The following is a 17,500-nucleotide window of genomic DNA, read 5'->3' on the forward strand; positions in this document are numbered from 1 at the left end:
TAATTGTAGTCTTTAATCAAGACCTTGATGAGTAGGATCAGCTGTCTTAGTTCTGTGCTAAAACAACAACCTGCGCACACACCAGCCCTTTCTGGATAAGATTGGACGCCCCTGTTTTACGCCGTACAGCAGGGATTAAGCAACTCACGGTCCTCGAGGGCCGAGAAGTTCTGCTGATTTTCCCACCCTCCCTTTACCTGGGAGTCAGGTGTGTTCACCCTCCCTTTACCTGGGAGTCAGGTGTGTTCACCCTCCCTTTACCTGGGAGTCAGGTGTGTTCACAATCCTTTACCTGGGAGTCAGGTGTGTTCACCCTCCCTTTACCTGGGAGTCAGGTGTGTTCACCCTCCCTTTACCTGGGAGTCAGGTGTGTTCACTCTCCCTTTACCTGGGAGGAAAGAAAACCCGGGCCGGATTCGGAGAGTCGATGACGAGGGCCTTATAAAGTGTTAACATGTCACGTGACCGCGGGAAAAAGGCAGGAGCAGGGACTACCATCGCTCCCGGGCCCTCACTGTCCGCCAGGCTGTTTCCTTGGCGACAACCAGGGCCAATTAAGTGACGATTGACCTCCCGGTGACCCCGGAGCAGAACTCCGGGCCTTAATGAGCACTAAATGTTCTGAGCGGGGCCACTGGAGCGGTGCATCATGGGACTTAGTGGAGCTCGCCCCCACGGCTGCCTGTCCCCATCCACACCACATCACATTACAGTCATTCAGCTGACGCCTTTATCCAAAGACACTTACAGTTGATTAGACTAAGCAGGAGCAATGTTTTTTTTGTTTGTTTTCAAATCATTTATTTGTTTATTTGCCAGGGACAACATCAATTAATCATTAATCTCTATTAATGAGAGGAGATGCTTTGCACCAGAGTTTAGCTCCAAGCAAATATGCATCAGCATCCACACCCCCCCTCCCTCTCCCTCTCTCTCCCTCCCTCTTCCCCCCTCTCTCTCTACCCCTCTCCATCTCTCTCCCTCTCTCCCTCTCTCCTTCCCTCTTCCCCTGTCTCTCCTTCTCTCTCTCCCTCCCTCCCTCTCTCTCTCCTTCTATATCTCTCTCTCCCCCTCTCTCTCTCTCTCCCTCTCCCTCTCTCTCTCTCCCCCCTCCCTATCTCTCTCCCCCTCTCTCTCTCTCTCCCTCTCCCTCTCTCTCTCTCCCCCCTCCCTCTCTCCCTCCCCCTCCTCCCTCTCTCCCTCCCCCTCTCTCTCTCTCTCTCTCTCTCCGGTCGGGCGGAAGCTGAGAGGCCCTGTCTTGGTTTCATTACCCACAGGTAACTAATGGCAACCTGGAGGTCAGAGAGTCAGAAAATCATTAATATCAGATTAATAATGCAGCGTAAGGAGGGAGAGAGGGAGAAAGAGAGAGAGAGAGAGAGAGAGAGATGGAGAGAGGGAGAGAGACAGAGAGAGGGAGAGAGAGAGGGAGGGGAGAGAGAAAGAGTGAATTCAGTTAATTATGTTTATTTTATAGAATTGTTCATTACTCTCATCCTCTAGTTTATGACTGTGTCTCATGTCAGTAAACACATCTGTGCTTTTTGCCAATGCATAGATTTTTTTTGTCATTTCTTTATGTACTAAGGACACACACACACACACACCCACACGCGTGCACACACACACACATGCTCACACACAATTGCACATGCACACACACACACACACACGCAAGGGCGTGTGTCACATGAGGGCGTGTACACGCTGCCTGGTTACAGATCGCTGCCATTTTCTCCTGACATTTGGGCTCTTATCACCTGTCTGACATTTCGTCTCCTAAAGAGGGCTTTAAGGATAAATTATTGCATAATTACTGTACAAGCTGCTCTCCAAGTCCGTCTCATGTAAAAGGGAAAATGACCTCTCTCCCCTCCCTCTCTCCCCTCCCTCTCTCTCTCCCTCTATATCAACTGACACCAGTAATTGTCGGGTTCCTGACACTGGTTCTCGTGTTATTTTGTCCTGGGTTTGCAGTGGAATTGAGGAAATCACGCACAGGGGTGTCTTAAACGACTTGGGAGGTTATAATATTTTGAAAGTATCAATTGCCAAGGCAAGGACACTGAATGGCATATCAGCACACCAATAGCGTATTTCATATGTGAAGATATTAACTCAGAGACCTTTAGAGCCCAAGGGATCCTTAAAAGAAAAATGCATTTCTAATCTTAGTCAAATTCTAAGAAATTCCTATTGGGATATTTGACTTGCTAAGAAGTCATAAAACTCATACGTACATATATAGAACTCACAGGTGCTACTGAGCTGACTGAGACCAATTACTATTTCAGAAACACATGTCTCCTACATTCAACATTTCCATTGATGCCAGAGGTTAATAACCTCTGCGATAGGTGAATGATGCTTTGTTAGGGTCTGAGTGAAAGCCTACAGGACGGTAGATCTCCAGGAACAGGGTTGGGCAGCCCTGCTCTAGCTGTTGAATGAGGTGAGCTTTGTTAGGGTTGGAGTGAAAACCTACAGGATGGCTGATCTCCAGGAACAGGGTTGGGCAGCCCTACTCTAGCTGTTGAATGAGACGTGCTTTGTTAGGGTTGGAGTGAAAACCTACAGGACAGTAAATCTCCAGGAACAGGGTCGGTCAGCCCCGCCTTAGTGCCAGCTTATTGGACAGCGAATGAGACATCTCTGTTATATGCCTATCATCGAAAGATCATCAGCCTTAACCCACCAATCAGACCTCTCCATTTCCAAAGTCCTGGCGCTGGAATGGGGCAGAAACCCCTCCCACCTTCTGATGCAGACTGAGAGACCATCTCTTCAGACGCCACCGTATCTCCCCTGACCCCATTTTGCTATCTCTTCCTGCTTTCTGTGGATTTCCTCTCGGGATAATGTTCTAGGCACTGCTCCGTAAAAGGTTATTCGTCCCGTGGTATTTGCGGAGGCTACAGTACAAATTGTTGTTTGTTGCAGTAGGTCAGCTTTTGCACTTATTGATTATGAGTGGGCCATCTGTGGCTTCCTGGTAATACTGCGCTTTTGGTCCTAAGACTCTAACAGTGGCTTGTGGGGCGAGCAGTCGTCTCATTGGCTCAGGCGGTAAGAGCAGTCGTCTCATTGGCCCAGGCGGTAAGAGCAGTCGTCTCATTGGCTCAGGTGGTAAGAGCAGTCGTCTCATTGGCTCAGGCGGTAAGAGCGTCTCATTGGCTCAGGCGGTAAGAGCAGTCATCTCATTGGCCCAGGCGGTAAGAGCAGTCGTCTCATTGGCTCAGGCGGTAAGAGCAGTCGTCTCATTGGCTCAGGTGGTAAGAGCAGTCGTCTCATTGGCTCAGGCGGTAAGAGCAGTCATCTGGCAGTCAGGAAGTTGTCGGTTCGATCCCCCACCCGAGTGAGTCAAAGTGTCCCTGAGCAAGACACCCCAAAATGCTCCTGACGAGCTGGTTGGTGCCTTGCATGGCAGCCAACCACCGTTGGTGTATGAGTGTGAGTGTGAGTGTGTGTATGAATGGGTGAATGAGAAGCATCATTTGTACAGCGCTTTGGATAAAGGCGCTATATAAATGCCAACCATTTACCACTTGCAGTGATATTCTCCACGGCCATAAGTCATTCCGCTAAGCGAACGTAATATAATGTTAATGTTATACAAGCTCTCAAATCCCTGAATGCCAAACGCTTTAAAAACGATAAAAATCTTCATTCAAGGAACCCGAGTGCTGCCCGAAGCGAATGGTTGAAACGGGCCATCGGCGAGGTCGTTGCCACGGACACCGCTCCGCCGACAGGAAGTGGCGACGGTAGAAACAGGAAACGGTTATTTGTAGCGCCCGGTGTCCTTGTCACGTCCCGTTTGCACCCAGGGGGTGGGGGGGGGGTGGGGGAGGGTCAAGTTTGGGGGAGGGGGTGGGGGGGTCTGCTTTTGATTCAGGTCCGGGTGCATCGATCCTTAGCACTTTCCTGTTACATGCTTACAGACCAAAATCAATGTCGTTTTGCATATTTTCTTTGTGGAAGGGCTTTGGCCTTCTGGTCTTTGAAAGTACAGAGGCATGCTGGGGGTTGGGGGCGGGGTTAAAAGTGTTTATTGAGCCCGTTTTTATTTCGTTCTCATTAACATGCACCTGAAAGTGAAACAAATTAAGGAAACATTGAGGTATGCCTCCGTATTTCAAATTCAAATTTAAAATCTGTTATATCAATCATGTAATACAATTTTTTTTTTTCTTTTTTGTTCTACATCGTAAATATTCTGAAAGCATACAGCGATGTCTTTTAACACAGAAAAACAACATTAATAAACAGTCGACGTTACATAACGATGTAAATATTGCTACCTGGCTCGCTTGCTGAACTCGGAGGAGACAGAAATGTTTCGCTAGACACAGTGTAGGCAGACGGAGCAGTTCAAAGCGCTACCTGACACCAGCTGGAGAGGAAGACGAGGAGGAGGAAGGGCCCAGCACGGAGCTCGCTCCACAGACCTCCCCATTTTAAATGTAGGCCCCAGCACAGAGCTCGCTCTACAGACCTCCCCATGTTATAGGAAGGGCCCAGCATGGCACTCGCTCTCCAGACCTCTTCATTTTAAATGTAGGGCTCAGCATGCAGCTCGCTCTCCAGACCTCCTCATTTTAAATGTAGGGCCCAGCATGCAGCTCGCTCTCCAGACCTCCTCATTTTAAATGTAGGGCCCAGCAGGCAGCTCGCTCTCCAGATCTCCTCATTTTAAATGTAGGGCCCAGCACAGAGCTCGCCCTCCAGACCTCCTCATTTCGAACAGTGCTGTGGCAGGGAGCTCCAGGATGAAGCTGTGTCTCTCATTTTCACATATTATTGCTGCTTTTATATTATTTACCCGCTCGATGCCAATGGTGAAGACTGGATAGTGCCGCGCGTGAAAGATTCAATTCTCTCTCTCTGTATCTCTCTCTCTCTCTCACTCTGACAGATAGGCACACATACTTGTTCACACACACACACACACCCACCCCCCCGCATACGCACAGAACTTGAACCCCACAGACGGGATTAAACTCTTGCTCTTGCGCTCCTTTAATGTCCCGCAGACACACAGAGCTACCGCCCCCAGATGCTGCTAACCCCCCCCCCCCCACTCTCCCACACTCCCACACTCCCCCCGCACTCCCACACCCCCCCCCACTCCCACACTCCCCCCGAAACCCTGACCCCACTCCCCCCGAAACCCCGACCCCACACTCCCCCCGAAACCCCGCCCCCACAGCGCCCCCTGCAGGCCCGGAGTGGCAGCGCGCCCATAAGTGGCAGCGCCGGCCTCCTCCACCATCGGCGCAGAAACAAACGCGCGGTGCAGAAACTCGACACGGCGACAGCGCTGATTGGCTGTAAGAGGCCTGGCAGCGCGGATACACGCAGACTACACGGGATGAAGGATGAAAGGGACATTGTTCTGTTATCTCAAGCCCCCGATCCGCGGTATTCCCACACGGCTTAACCGAGGGTACAGAACACAGACTGCTGCTCATCTCCGACCAACAAGTATGTTTTCTTTTCTTTTCTTTTTTTTTTATAATCTCTCTTCAGCTTCACGGCAGCGCAGTGTGTAATTATTATTATTATTATTTTTTATTTTTTCTCTCTGCCGTCTCAATCAAATATGCGGCAACGGCAACAGCAGCGGTGGAACGACGGCGCTCTGTTCCGTGAGGGAACGGCGAATATTAATGTGAAACGCGCGGTGACTTTAAACGTGACGCGCGGAAGGGTCGCGGTGAGACCGCTAGCGGGCGGGGCCCGGGGCGGTGCGGATCTCCGCCGGATTTGTTTTGTGTTTTTTTTTGCTTTTTTTATATCGATGGGAGAAAAGTCGAGCGCATAAACAACGAGGCCGAAGCGCCGGGTGACATTTCCGCCCCGGCCGGAGAGCCGGGGCCGGCAGACAGAAGCTGTCAATGGCGCGCCGTCCCTCACCAGCGCACGCCCCGCCAAAGCCCCGCTAAAGCCCCGCTAAAGCCCTGCGTGGGCGGATCCTCTGGGGGAGCAGGCGTGGACCAGCGTCCTGCTGCTTCTGCTGCTGCTACAGCTCCCATTAGAGGACCCCCCCCCCCCACACACACATGAGGTAGGCGTCAAAATAAGAGCCCGATATAAAAGAGCCCAAAGGTAGGAGTCTGGTGTCAAAATAAGAGCTCAGGGATAAGAGTGTGATGTCAGAATAAGAGTGTGCGCTCAACATGAGAGCCCAAAAATAAGAGACTGGTGTCAAAATAAGAGCCCAAGGATAAGAGTGTGGTGTCAAAATAAGAGCCCACGGATAAGAATGTGGTGTCAAAGTAAGAGCTGTAGGAGCGTGGTGTCAAACTAAGAGCCAAGAGATAAGTACAAAGTGGTTGGTCTAAGAGCCATGTGCGTTATGCTTAAGCAACATTTGTTTTTGTGTTTCTTTCATCACCATACTTAACTTAAAACTGAACTAAGGCAAGGTTTACCCCAGTGACAACTGTATCTGAGTATAAATATAAGGCCAGTTTTTAACCTCATTAAATGCTTTGGAAAAAAGGTACAAGTATCTTTGTATCTCTCTTCATTTGGGAATGTACGCTAGAGTTGCCGCCGGCAGGAGGCATTTTGTTCAAGACTTGCCACTGCAGTTGTACATATCAGAAACAGCGCTGTTTCATTAATCTATAAAGGGGATTACGATGGAACATTGCCAAAAATATTTTCAAATAATCAAAATATTGGATTCCTAATAGTTACCTAGGTTAACTGCACAGAATAATTTTAGCACAGAATGTTCATTTTTAAAAACACACTGAAATAAATCAATCAGTCAAGCAAATCGTAATATATCCCAGAATCCGCCGGGACGTAACATTTTGCCATTCCATCATTTGCGTCAGTTTATTAGTATTCCGCTTTGTCTTCTCCACGGTCCTCCACCAATCCCACAATGCATTGTGCATTCAGGTGGGGGAGCCAATCAGACTCTGATGGCTCTGTTGCTCGACAGCAACTGAACAACAATCCAGTTTTCATCAGTTCAGAAATTGCCAGTAGGTCACAGATGCCTATTTTTTTTCTTTTCTTAAGACGTTGTGTTAATTACCTGCTTTCGGTCACCAGGGTCCAAAGCATATGAGGGTTTCATATAAACTAAAAAAAAAGAAAAGGTGCTTGGCTATGCTGATTGACCAGCTCACACCCAGCAAGACCAGCTTATGACCAGCTCGACCATGCTGGTTGACCAGCTCATACCCAGCTAGACCAGCTTATGACCAGCTCGGCCATGCTGGTTGACCAGCTCAAACCCAGCTAGACCAGCTTATGACCAGCTCGACCACGCTGGTTGACCAGCTCATACCCAGCTAGACCAGCTTATGACCAGCTTGACCATGCTGGTTGACCAACTCATACCCAGCTAAACCAGCTTTATGACCAGCTCGACCATGCTGGTTGACCAGCTCAATTTTGAAGCTGGACAAGCCGGCAGAGCCGTATTGTACAGCCGGGATATGGCCCATGGGCCGTGGCATTGTGACGGTACAATAGCTGGCCACGGAACAGAGATCTGGTCTGCCTTCAAAGTTATGACCGGGGCTTCTGGCGGCCGTGTCGAACCTTCGCACCACCTGATCTCCTCGACGCTCCGCACCTTTTACCGGCGTGTTGTTGATGAGCGTCGGGTGCGATGAGCCTTCTCCTCGCGACAATCTCCCGCTATTTATCCTGACACCCCGCCTCCGTTTTAATCTGCGAGACGCTTCGGGAGGGCTCTCGTCTTCGGCGAGAAAAACCGGGCCGAGAATTTCTCAAGCTGGCGTGGCTTCACGACGAAAAAAAAAACAAAAAAAAAAACAAAAACAAAAACAAAAAAAACGAAACAAAAAGAAATTAGGGGCCAAGAGGAGAAGCTGTGCACTGAGACGCACACTCGGCACACTCTTCGGATGCAGGATTGTTCTAGCTCTCGGCCCGCGTCTCCTTCAGTGAGAGAAACTCCACTGTATCGCTGCGCAAAAAGCAAACTTTCATGATTCGAGGAGAAGAAAGCCGCGGGAACAAACGCGTGGGAGGTTGTTTTATTTATTCATTCCTATTTATCCGGTTTTCGAGTAATTTATTCTGAATGCACTTTTTAAAAATACTTCCCTCCTATCTCCCCTCTGTGGATTAGCATTGCAGGAGTGGGGTCTCCGGGCTCTTATTTTGACACCAAACTCTTTATAGGCTCTTATTTTGACGCCACCCTCTCATCGTTGGGCTCTTATTTTGACACCAAACTCTTTATAGGCTCTTATTTTGACGCCACCCTCTCATCGTTGGGCTCTTATTTTGACACCAACCTCATTTTGGAGCTCTAATTTTGACACCAATGCACACACATCATTTTTTTTTTTTTTGCCTCTTACTTTGACGCCACTCTCCGCAAGTTCAAAAACCGCAGCTTGAATCCTGCGTGAACCCCCTGAAGGGGGTGATTTACTGGGTGACATCACAGAGGAGGTCCCCCGATGACTCGCCGCGCCGTGCCGCTAAATCCCGCGCGGCCTCGAACCCGTCCCCATGACCCGGGGTCACCCCGCTGACCGCGGAGAAGGCTTAAATCCGGAGATTAGCGTCCACCCCGGGCACACCGCTGCCCCACAGGCCAGAGGCCCAGTTCCACTCCTGTGAGCCCTTTCATGTGTCTCCTTCTCCGCGGCGAGCCGCCGGTCGGGTGACCGTCATGAGCCGGCTCGATCTCGGTCACGCGGTATCCGGGACAACCCGTGTCCGGGACAACAACACGAAATGAATCACGTTCTTCAACACTACCCCCCCAGAAATACACAGAATAAAGGTAACACTTTCCACGGACACTTTCTTTCTCATACCCAGCTAGACCAGCTTTATGACCAGCTTGGGCATGCTGGTTGACCAGCTCATACCCAGCTAGACCAGCTTGGGCATGCTGGTTGACCAGCTCATACCCAGCTAGACCAGCTTTATGACCAGCTTGACCAGCTCATACCCAGCTAGACCAGCTTGGGCATGCTGGTTGACCAGCTCATACCCAGCTAGACCAGCTTTATGACCAGCTTGACCAGCTCATACCCAGCTAGACCAGCTTCATGACCAGCTTGACCAGCTCATACCCAGCTAGACCAGCTTTATGACCAGCTTAATGATCAGCTTGGGCATGCTGGTTGACCAGTTCACACCAAGCAAAACCATTTTTGCTTGGTATGACCGGCTGAATGTTGAGGCTGGTGGAGCGGGCCCAGCAGGATTGTACATCAGGGCTACCAGTAACGTGTTACGCCCCATCCCCATCCCCATCCCGTCCCGTTTGGGTCAGCGACTCACGATGTTCATGAGGGTGAGGAGGTACTTCTGCACGTGCTCCTTGCCGTGGAACTGCACCACGGAGTCGTCCACGCCCAGCAGAACCTCGATGTTGTAGGCCCGGTCCACGGCCTGCCTCCGAGCCCGGCGGCTCTGGTTCAGGTTCTGCTCGACGCCCCGGTACAGCGTCTCCAGGTCCAGCAGGCCCCCCAGGTCCGCACCTGGAACAGAACCGCAGAGTGCCAGGCTTAAGGACCGGCTGACACGAACGTTAGCGCAGCGCTAGCTTTCCACGATGTGACGCGTACGTGAACGAAAGCCGTCTTTCGGGGGGAATTCTTTCAGGGCGGGGAGTCGATTTCACTGGCGTCAAAGTTAGTGCGTGAAAAGGATATCATCGACATACACGCCCACTGGTACATGATGACGTAAAATCTCATAAAATCTTGTTTTCAAAGAAGTGAATGGAAAATAAAAAAATATTTTAACAGGCATTGGTAATGAAGAATTGACTAGATTGTCGTTTATCTTGTTGCTTATATTAATAATAAAAACAATTTCCGAGGTTTCAGACCAAAAATCTGTATGTGTCCTTTACACACAAACATGCACGCACGCACACACACACATAGTTCATGCTTCAGCGTTTGCTAAGTCGGGCCAGGCAGGTGGAAATAGTGGAAATTAAACATCTGAATTAAAATAGCTCACATTCTCAAGACCTGTTTTGGTAGCAACCATGCAGATTATAGATTGTATATGTGCGAGAGAGAGAGAGAGAGAGAGAGAGAGAGAGACAGAGAGAGACAAAGAGAGACAAAGAAAGAGAGAGAGAGAGAGAGAGAGAGAGAGAGAGAGAGAGAGAGAGAGAGAGAGAGAGAGAGAGAGAGAGAGAGAGAGAGAGAGAGAGAGAGAGAGAGAGAGAGAGAGAGAGAGAGAGAGAGAGAGAGAGAGAGAGAGAGAGAGAGAGAGAGAGAGAGAGAGCAGTTCTGCTCTCCTGTCAAACAGAGTGAAGCACCAGAAACGGTGGCCGTCCGGGAGGGCTAGACGCTATCGATCCGTCAGAGAAACACCTCCGCTCCCCACTCAGGGCTGCCAGCGAATCCTCTCAATATGAGCACACGGAACGCTCCGCAGCGTACGCGCAACATAGAACTTTAAAAAATACAGCACTTCCATTAAGCATACACCCTGTCCGACTGTGATGTCACCATTACCATTTATAACCGTTCGTTAACCTTAGCAAGATGGCGGAAGGCCAGCCAGCAGATTCACATTTCGGCGTTGAGCAGAAGCTGTTACTCAAGCTGACGTGGCTTAATTTATTCTTTAAAGCGGCCGGATATTCCGCTGAATAATAGCTTTGGCGGAGATGTAAATCCTACCGACACAACACAGTTGAAGATGGTTTGAAGATAACTTATGGAAACATTTTTAGCCAATATATCATGTGTCATATTATCCCGAATTGCTAACTTTAGATAAACAGTGGACGCATGGTTCATCATCACATTCAGGGTTGTTTATGGTAAAACAAACACAATTTTGTTAGACAGGTTAAGTAGCTAGCTATATCTGCGAGAGCAATACTGTTTATTCACTTCCCAAAATAAATGTAACACAATGTTTCTCCAGTATCGTATTCCTGCAAGAATTGTTGCGAGGGTAGATTCAGTAACGAGGGCTGTGTTAAAGAATTTGTGCACGAAACAGAAGCTATTATGTAGAAAAAGTTGCAGCCGATTTTTCCGGGAAAGCTTGCTGCTTTCTTTCCAATGGGTTATTGCAAATCTCATTAGTTCCTGACCTTGCAAATTGGAGCAGTTGCTTAAACGGAAAATAAACTCTGGCGCCTGTTCACACATGACACAAACACAGAGCATTGCTGGATCATGTACAGGTGCAGATACACGTGGTAAAGTGCCTATAGAATACCTTTAAGACAGCTTATGTGTCTATGCAGCAGTTATATGAGCGTTTCTGTGTGGGTATTGGTTGGTTGCAAATTCTAGAGATTGTTGTGCATGAAAATCCCAGGAGATGAGCAGTTTCTGAGATACTCAAACCACCCTGTCTGGCACCAACAAACATACTATGGTCAAAGTCACTTAGATCACATTTGGTCTGAAAAACAGCTGAATCTCTTGACCACATATGCATGCTTTTAAGCACTTAGTTGCTGCCACATGATTGGCTGATTAAAAATTAGCATTACCAAGCTGGTGTACAGGTCTACCTAATAAAGTGCTCAGTGAGTGTATATCTTGACTACTGTCAGATGTGTCCTCTAGAAGCACCACTGCCTGTCACTGAAACCTTTTCTGTATGCGCGTATTCAAGTCCCTGTGGGCAGAAGCATCTGCTCAACGCCACAGTGCCAATGTATAAATCCAAAGAGCCTTAAAAGATCTGACAGTAAGTAGGCTATGGCTTGTGGCAAGATGACGCTTCAATAAATATTAAATAAAAAATGTGGGTTAAGTTTGGCGATATCTGCATAGAAGTACGGAGGCCTCGCCCTCGCCAATAAAAGAAGAAGAAATTGGGCTTTAACTGTATCATGCATTATTAAAAATTAATTAATTTTTTTCCTGGTGAGCGCAAGTCCTACCTACGAGTATTAAATTAATTTCCTACTATAAATGAACTCGTAACTCAGATAATTTATGGCTTCCAACACTCCCCCACCATTCCGCGTTATGACTCCTTAATGACGGGAAATTGATAAAGATGGATGTTACATAACTGTCCCCTGCCTTCACTGATGTGTAAGAGTCTCGGGTGTCAATAGCTCGCAACTCAGAATGCTTTCGTCTGAGTTCATGTGTCTGTGCGTGTGTGTGTGTGTGTGTGTGTGTGTGTGTACATGTGTGCATGTGTCTGTGTGTCTGTGTGTACTGTATGTTTATGAGTGTGTGTGTGTGTGTGTGTGTGTGTACACGTGTGCGTGTGTCTGTGTGTCTGTGTGTACTGTATGTTTATGGGTGTGTACACGTGTGCGTGTGTCTGAGTGTGTGTGTGTGTGTATGAGTGTGTCTGTGTGTGTGTGTGTGTGTACTGTATGTTTATGGGTGTTTGTGTGTGTCTGTGTGCGTGTGTGTGTGTGTACTGTATGTGTATGGGTTTGCGTATATGAGTGTGTGTGTGTGTCTGTGTGTCTGTATGTACTGTATGTCTATGGGTGTGTGTGTGTGTGCGTGTGTACACGTGTGCGTGTGTGTGTACTGTATGTTTATGGGTGTGTGTGTGTCTGTGCGTGTGTGTGTGTATGAGTGTGTCTGTGTGTGTGTGTGTACTGTATGTTTATGGGTGTTTGTGTGTGTCTGTGTGCGTGTGTATGTGTGTGTGTGTGTGTACACGTGTGTGTGTGTACTGTATGTGTATGGGTTTGCGTATATGAGTGTGTGTGTGTCTGTGTGTGTACTGTATGTCTATGGGTGTGTGTGTGTACGTACACGTGTGCATGTGTATATGAGTGTGTGTGCGTGTGCGTGTGTGTGTATATGAGTGTGTGTGTGTGTGTGAGTGCAGTGGGAGGGTGGAATAAGGGTGGGTGGGGGGGTGGTATTGGAGGTGGGGAGGGAGGAGAACTCCACAGGAGCTCCTGACACCTCTCCTCACTGCTTCCACATCAGTGGATCTCCTCTGCCTCTCTCTACCTCTCCCTCTCTCTCTCCTTCTCTCTCTCTCCTTCTCCCTCTCTCTCTCTCTCTCTCTCTCTCTCTCTCTCTCTCTCCCGCTCTCTCTCCTTATGCAATGTTTCCCTGGCAACCTGTTCACGGGTGAACCAACATTCCGCTCGGCTAATATTGGCTCCCCGCGCGTCCTCGTTGGCCGATTATCCAGAGAGGCCCCGTCCAATCACAGAGCAGGTAACGAAACAAAACACAAAACAGGTAAAACAGAAATATTTTTTAAACTATTGCTAAAAATGAGGCACACCCTTCGGTTGGTCTCTGGGTCGCCACGGCGTACGTGCACACAGGAACGTCCAGGAAGACGCGGTCTACCAGCCTTCGATGTCGGTGGGGAGTTTTGGGAGTGGCGGACCTGCTGAAATCCACGGCGACAGGTAAGCAGGCGTTAGCCGGCGCGACAGCCTCTGCATCGACGGTGCATCGCCGTCTCGACCGCTAAACCGCTCGCTAAATCACTCACGCCCGCCTCCGCCCGCGTGGGTCTCCTGGCCCTAAAATGGCGGCGATGTGAAGTCCCGCCACATCTGCTTTTGATGGGAGTTTTTTTTTTGCCTTTGAAGTGAAGCGAGCACGTGAATGGGAGCGGGATCGCGGCGGTTAAGACACGCTGCCGGTCCTTTTGTTCTTTTTCGCCCCGCGGGAATCGCCGCTGATCAAAACGGGAGGCGTGCGTCGTCTCACATACGGGGCACCGTAAACCGATCCGCCCGGCTCTCCCGCCTCACCCCGACCCCCTCATCAGAGAGGATCATGGGACACGCATGGCACTGATTACAGGCGACGCCCACGTCTGCGACCGCAGTGGAAACATTTTCGCCTAACTGTAGATGCAGTAATCCCGGGCCTCTCTGTGGACGAGGAGCAGGTTTCCTGTTCAAACCTTTAACAAGCCCCCCCCCCAAATCACAGGGCTCACTCACAGACCCCTGACATATTACATTAATGGCATTTGGCAGACGCTCTTATCCAGAGCGACGTACAACAAAGTGCATACCCATAACCAGGGATAAGTGCGCTGAAAGACCCTAGAGGGAAGTACAATTTCAACTGCTACCTGTACAACAAAGATAAGGACCAGGGCCTATTTGAATTATTATTTTTTTTTTTAACAAACAAATAAACAAACAACAAAGCAAAAGTGACCAAACTTAACTAGCCAAACACTGCTTACCTAGCCAACTAAAAATACTGATACACAAAAAAGTAAATCACAGAAAGACAACAATTAAGGTTCACAGGGAGGTAGGGAGGGACGGGGAGAGGTGCTGCTTGAAGAGGTGCGTCTTCTGTTTGCGCTCGAAAGTGGTTAGAGATTCTACAGTTCTGACCTCAACATATCCCTCATCCACGACACCTGAATTACGCATTACAGTTATTTAGCGAACGCTTTTCATCCAAAGTGACTTACAGTTGATTAGACTAAGCAGGGCCTCACTCAAGGGCCCAACAGCTGCACTGATCTTATCGTGGCTACATCGGGGATTGAACCGCCAGTCTTCCGGGTCCACCAGCACTGAGACATCCAGGGTCTGTGGCCTCCTCAGGCCCTCTGTGCCTGCTGTAGCCCTGCAGGGTTTACAGCCACAAACTGACCTGGTTCGGGAAAAAAAAAAACACCTAAAAACATCAGCTCCACTTCCTCAACTCGCGGTCCTGCAGTAAAGTTGATCGCGTTTTCTTTCCCACACGGTGAGAATCGCCTCTTGGTGTGTGTAAAGCAAGCATCACTGTGATTGGTGTGTGTAAAGCATGCAGCACTGTGATTGGTGTGTGTAAAGCAAGCAGCACTGTGATTGGTGTGTGTAAAGCAAGCATCACTGTGATAGGTGTGTGTAAAGCAAGCAGCACTGTGATTGGTGTGCGTAAAGCAAGCAACACTGTGATTGGTGTGGGTAAAGTGTGCAGCACTGTGATTGGTGTGGGTAAAGCGTGCAGCACTGTGATTGGTGTGTGTAAAGCAAGCAGCACTGTGATTGGTGTGTGTAAAGCAAGCAGCACTGTGATTGGTGTGTGTAAAGCAAGCAGCACTGTGATTGGTGTGGGTAAAGCGTGCAGCACTGTGATTGGTGTGTGTAAAGCAAGCAGCACTGTGATTGGTGTGTGTAAAACATGCAGCACTGTGATTGGTGTGTGTAAAACATGCAGCACTGTGATTGGTGTGTGTAAAACATGCAGCACTGTGATTGGTGTGTGTAAACCGTGCAGCCCTGTGATTGGTGTGTGTAAAGCATGCAGTACTATGATAGACACTGCTGACTTTCCTCAGTTGCTGAAGTGCAGGTTTATGGCCAATTATTTCTGACAACATGCACACACAGAGGACTTTCCACAAGAATAATACACTGTTTGTACGATTCTTTTGGATTTCTGGAGATTGCTCCTTGTAGCTGCTTACAGAGAGCATTTGCACCAGATCCAAACAACATGTCAAAATATGAAACACTTATGACACTCTAAAACAAATATGACACGCTGCACTATAACCATGTGGAATCCATGCATCCCGGATCGTATTTCTGACTCCTGGCAGCATCGGAGAGTCGTTAAAGCGATCTGTGCGTTTTCGCCTGTGGCATGAACGTCCTCAGCCCCCACGTAAATCGTCTCTGACTGCGGAAAATGAGTGTGTGAGGGTTTAAAAAAATATATATTTATATTATTATTATTTTTGTATGAGAAAGTGCCACGCAGAGTTTGTGTTTTATTAGTGAGAAGTGTTTCATTAGTCCTGCGGGAAGCTGATGAGGCTGGAAGGTCAGACTCACATATGACCAGATGACATCACAGCTTGCGTTCGAAAACCTTCCCCCCCCACCCGCCCTTAGGCCCTTTCAGATGGTCACTCTGCGGCTGAAGGCTAATGGTGACAGTGTGGGGTGTGGGGGTTTGGGAGAGGGTCTGTGTGGTCTGATTGACCACGCGTAAGAAGGTGTTATAGACTCTTTACAGGAATAATGCAGGATAAGGCTACGGAGGCTAGGGGTCCTAGTTACGCTGTAAACGTTTTCCAGTGAAATGGCACTCGGGGTAGCGATTCGATCGGGGCTTTTAAATTCATTAAAGGGATTAAACAAAGTGGACCACAGGAGATTCTTTAAGGTGAGTTCTGTTGACAGGACTTGGGGGAATGCATAGCAAATTCGCCGCACTATCTGTAAATGCACGGTTTGCACACACAGAGAGTGGTCACTGTGTGGAATAGATCGCCAGGACATGGAGCAGAAACCCTGGAGGTTTTCAAGACCAGGCTGGACATGGTCGTGGATTTTATTAGGTTTTAGCTACATTATTTATGACATTATTTATATATAGGCCCAATACCCCCCCCCCCCCGCCAGAAACATTCTCATTCAGGTACAGCAGCACATGCCCTTATTAGGAGTCAAAGGTACTTCATCTCTCAACCTTTGGAAATGTCAAGAATGTCTGAGCTTGTGTCCAGCAGAGAGAGAGAGAGAGATCAGTGCCCCAGTTGGGTCCGGTCCATTGTGCAGGTACTGATAAAGGCTGTTCCAGTGTAAAAAGCACAGGGAACACAGCGATTCTACTCCAGCGTAGCAGAGAAGGGTATCGGGGAGGTGTCATTTCTGGGAGGGGGAGGCAGGTGTCACAAGGCTGTTCACAGGTAAGGGCGTTCATAGGTGAGTGTGTTCACAGGTGTGTCGACAGGTAAGGGCCTTCAGGGGTAAGTGTGTTGTGAGTGTGTTGACATGTGCATTTACAGGTGGGTGTATTTACAGGTAAGGGTTTTTCCTGGCAGCAGTGAAACTAGTGTGTTGTAAGTGTCGACAGGTGTGTGTCTACAGGTGAATGTCTTTACAGGTGAGTGTGTTTATAGGTAAGGGTTCAGGGGTAAACGTGTGGTGAGTGTGTTGACAGGTGTGTGTCTACTGGTGAGTGTGTTCACAGGTGTGTGTGTGTGTGTGTGTGTGTGTTCTGGCCTCCCACTTTGAGATTCACACGCTGCAGCGCCCTCCCGGCATCAGATAAGGAACGCAGGGAACCACTGCCACAGAATTCCTGAAATTCCTGACTCTGGCATGCTCTGACCAGAAGGCCATTCCTGGCTCGCAGATGAAAGCCACGGAAGGCAGGTTGAGTAAGAGATAGCCATCATCACGAACGCAACCGCAAGTACATGCAGCGCGTGAGGGGAATGTATCAACCAGAGTGACGTCAGCTGTTTGACATTCCGTCGATAAATATTTTTGTTTCTCCACCTGTGCCAATGTTAATAACCCGCTTTCATGAAATTGTTATAACAATATCCACCGCAGTCAATGTAGGTGAGGGATGTGTTCACCACTGTCTTTTCTAAAAGCGTATATATCTGTAGAGAGAAAGGAAACGTTTGTAAAAACACAGTAGCCACCTTTCACCTGCACAGGTATGTTTGACGTGTGCTCTACGGTCAGTGTTGAACTTGGCACGCGCACCCCGGGAGAATCGCCCCGTCGGGCTGCAGTACCGCCCCTGCATCCCTAGAGGGCAGCAGCGAGTCTAGCCCGTCTCTCCACACGCCGGGGACA

General features: G+C 48.9%; 1 protein-coding gene across 1 annotated transcript in view; it reads right to left on the reverse strand.

Moving 5' to 3' along the window:
• Positions 1–17,500, reverse strand: part of LOC133124742 (A disintegrin and metalloproteinase with thrombospondin motifs 2-like) — a 205,689-nt gene that overhangs the window by 50,998 nt on the left and 137,191 nt on the right. The window contains exon 4 of the mRNA XM_061236185.1: positions 9,295–9,494. Within this exon, the coding sequence (XP_061092169.1) occupies positions 9,295–9,494 (200 nt within the window). The remainder of the gene's footprint in view (positions 1–9,294; positions 9,495–17,500) is intronic.

Source organism: Conger conger, chromosome 3 (assembly GCF_963514075.1).
Source record: "Conger conger chromosome 3, fConCon1.1, whole genome shotgun sequence".
Classification (NCBI taxonomy): Eukaryota; Metazoa; Chordata; class Actinopteri; order Anguilliformes; family Congridae; genus Conger; species Conger conger.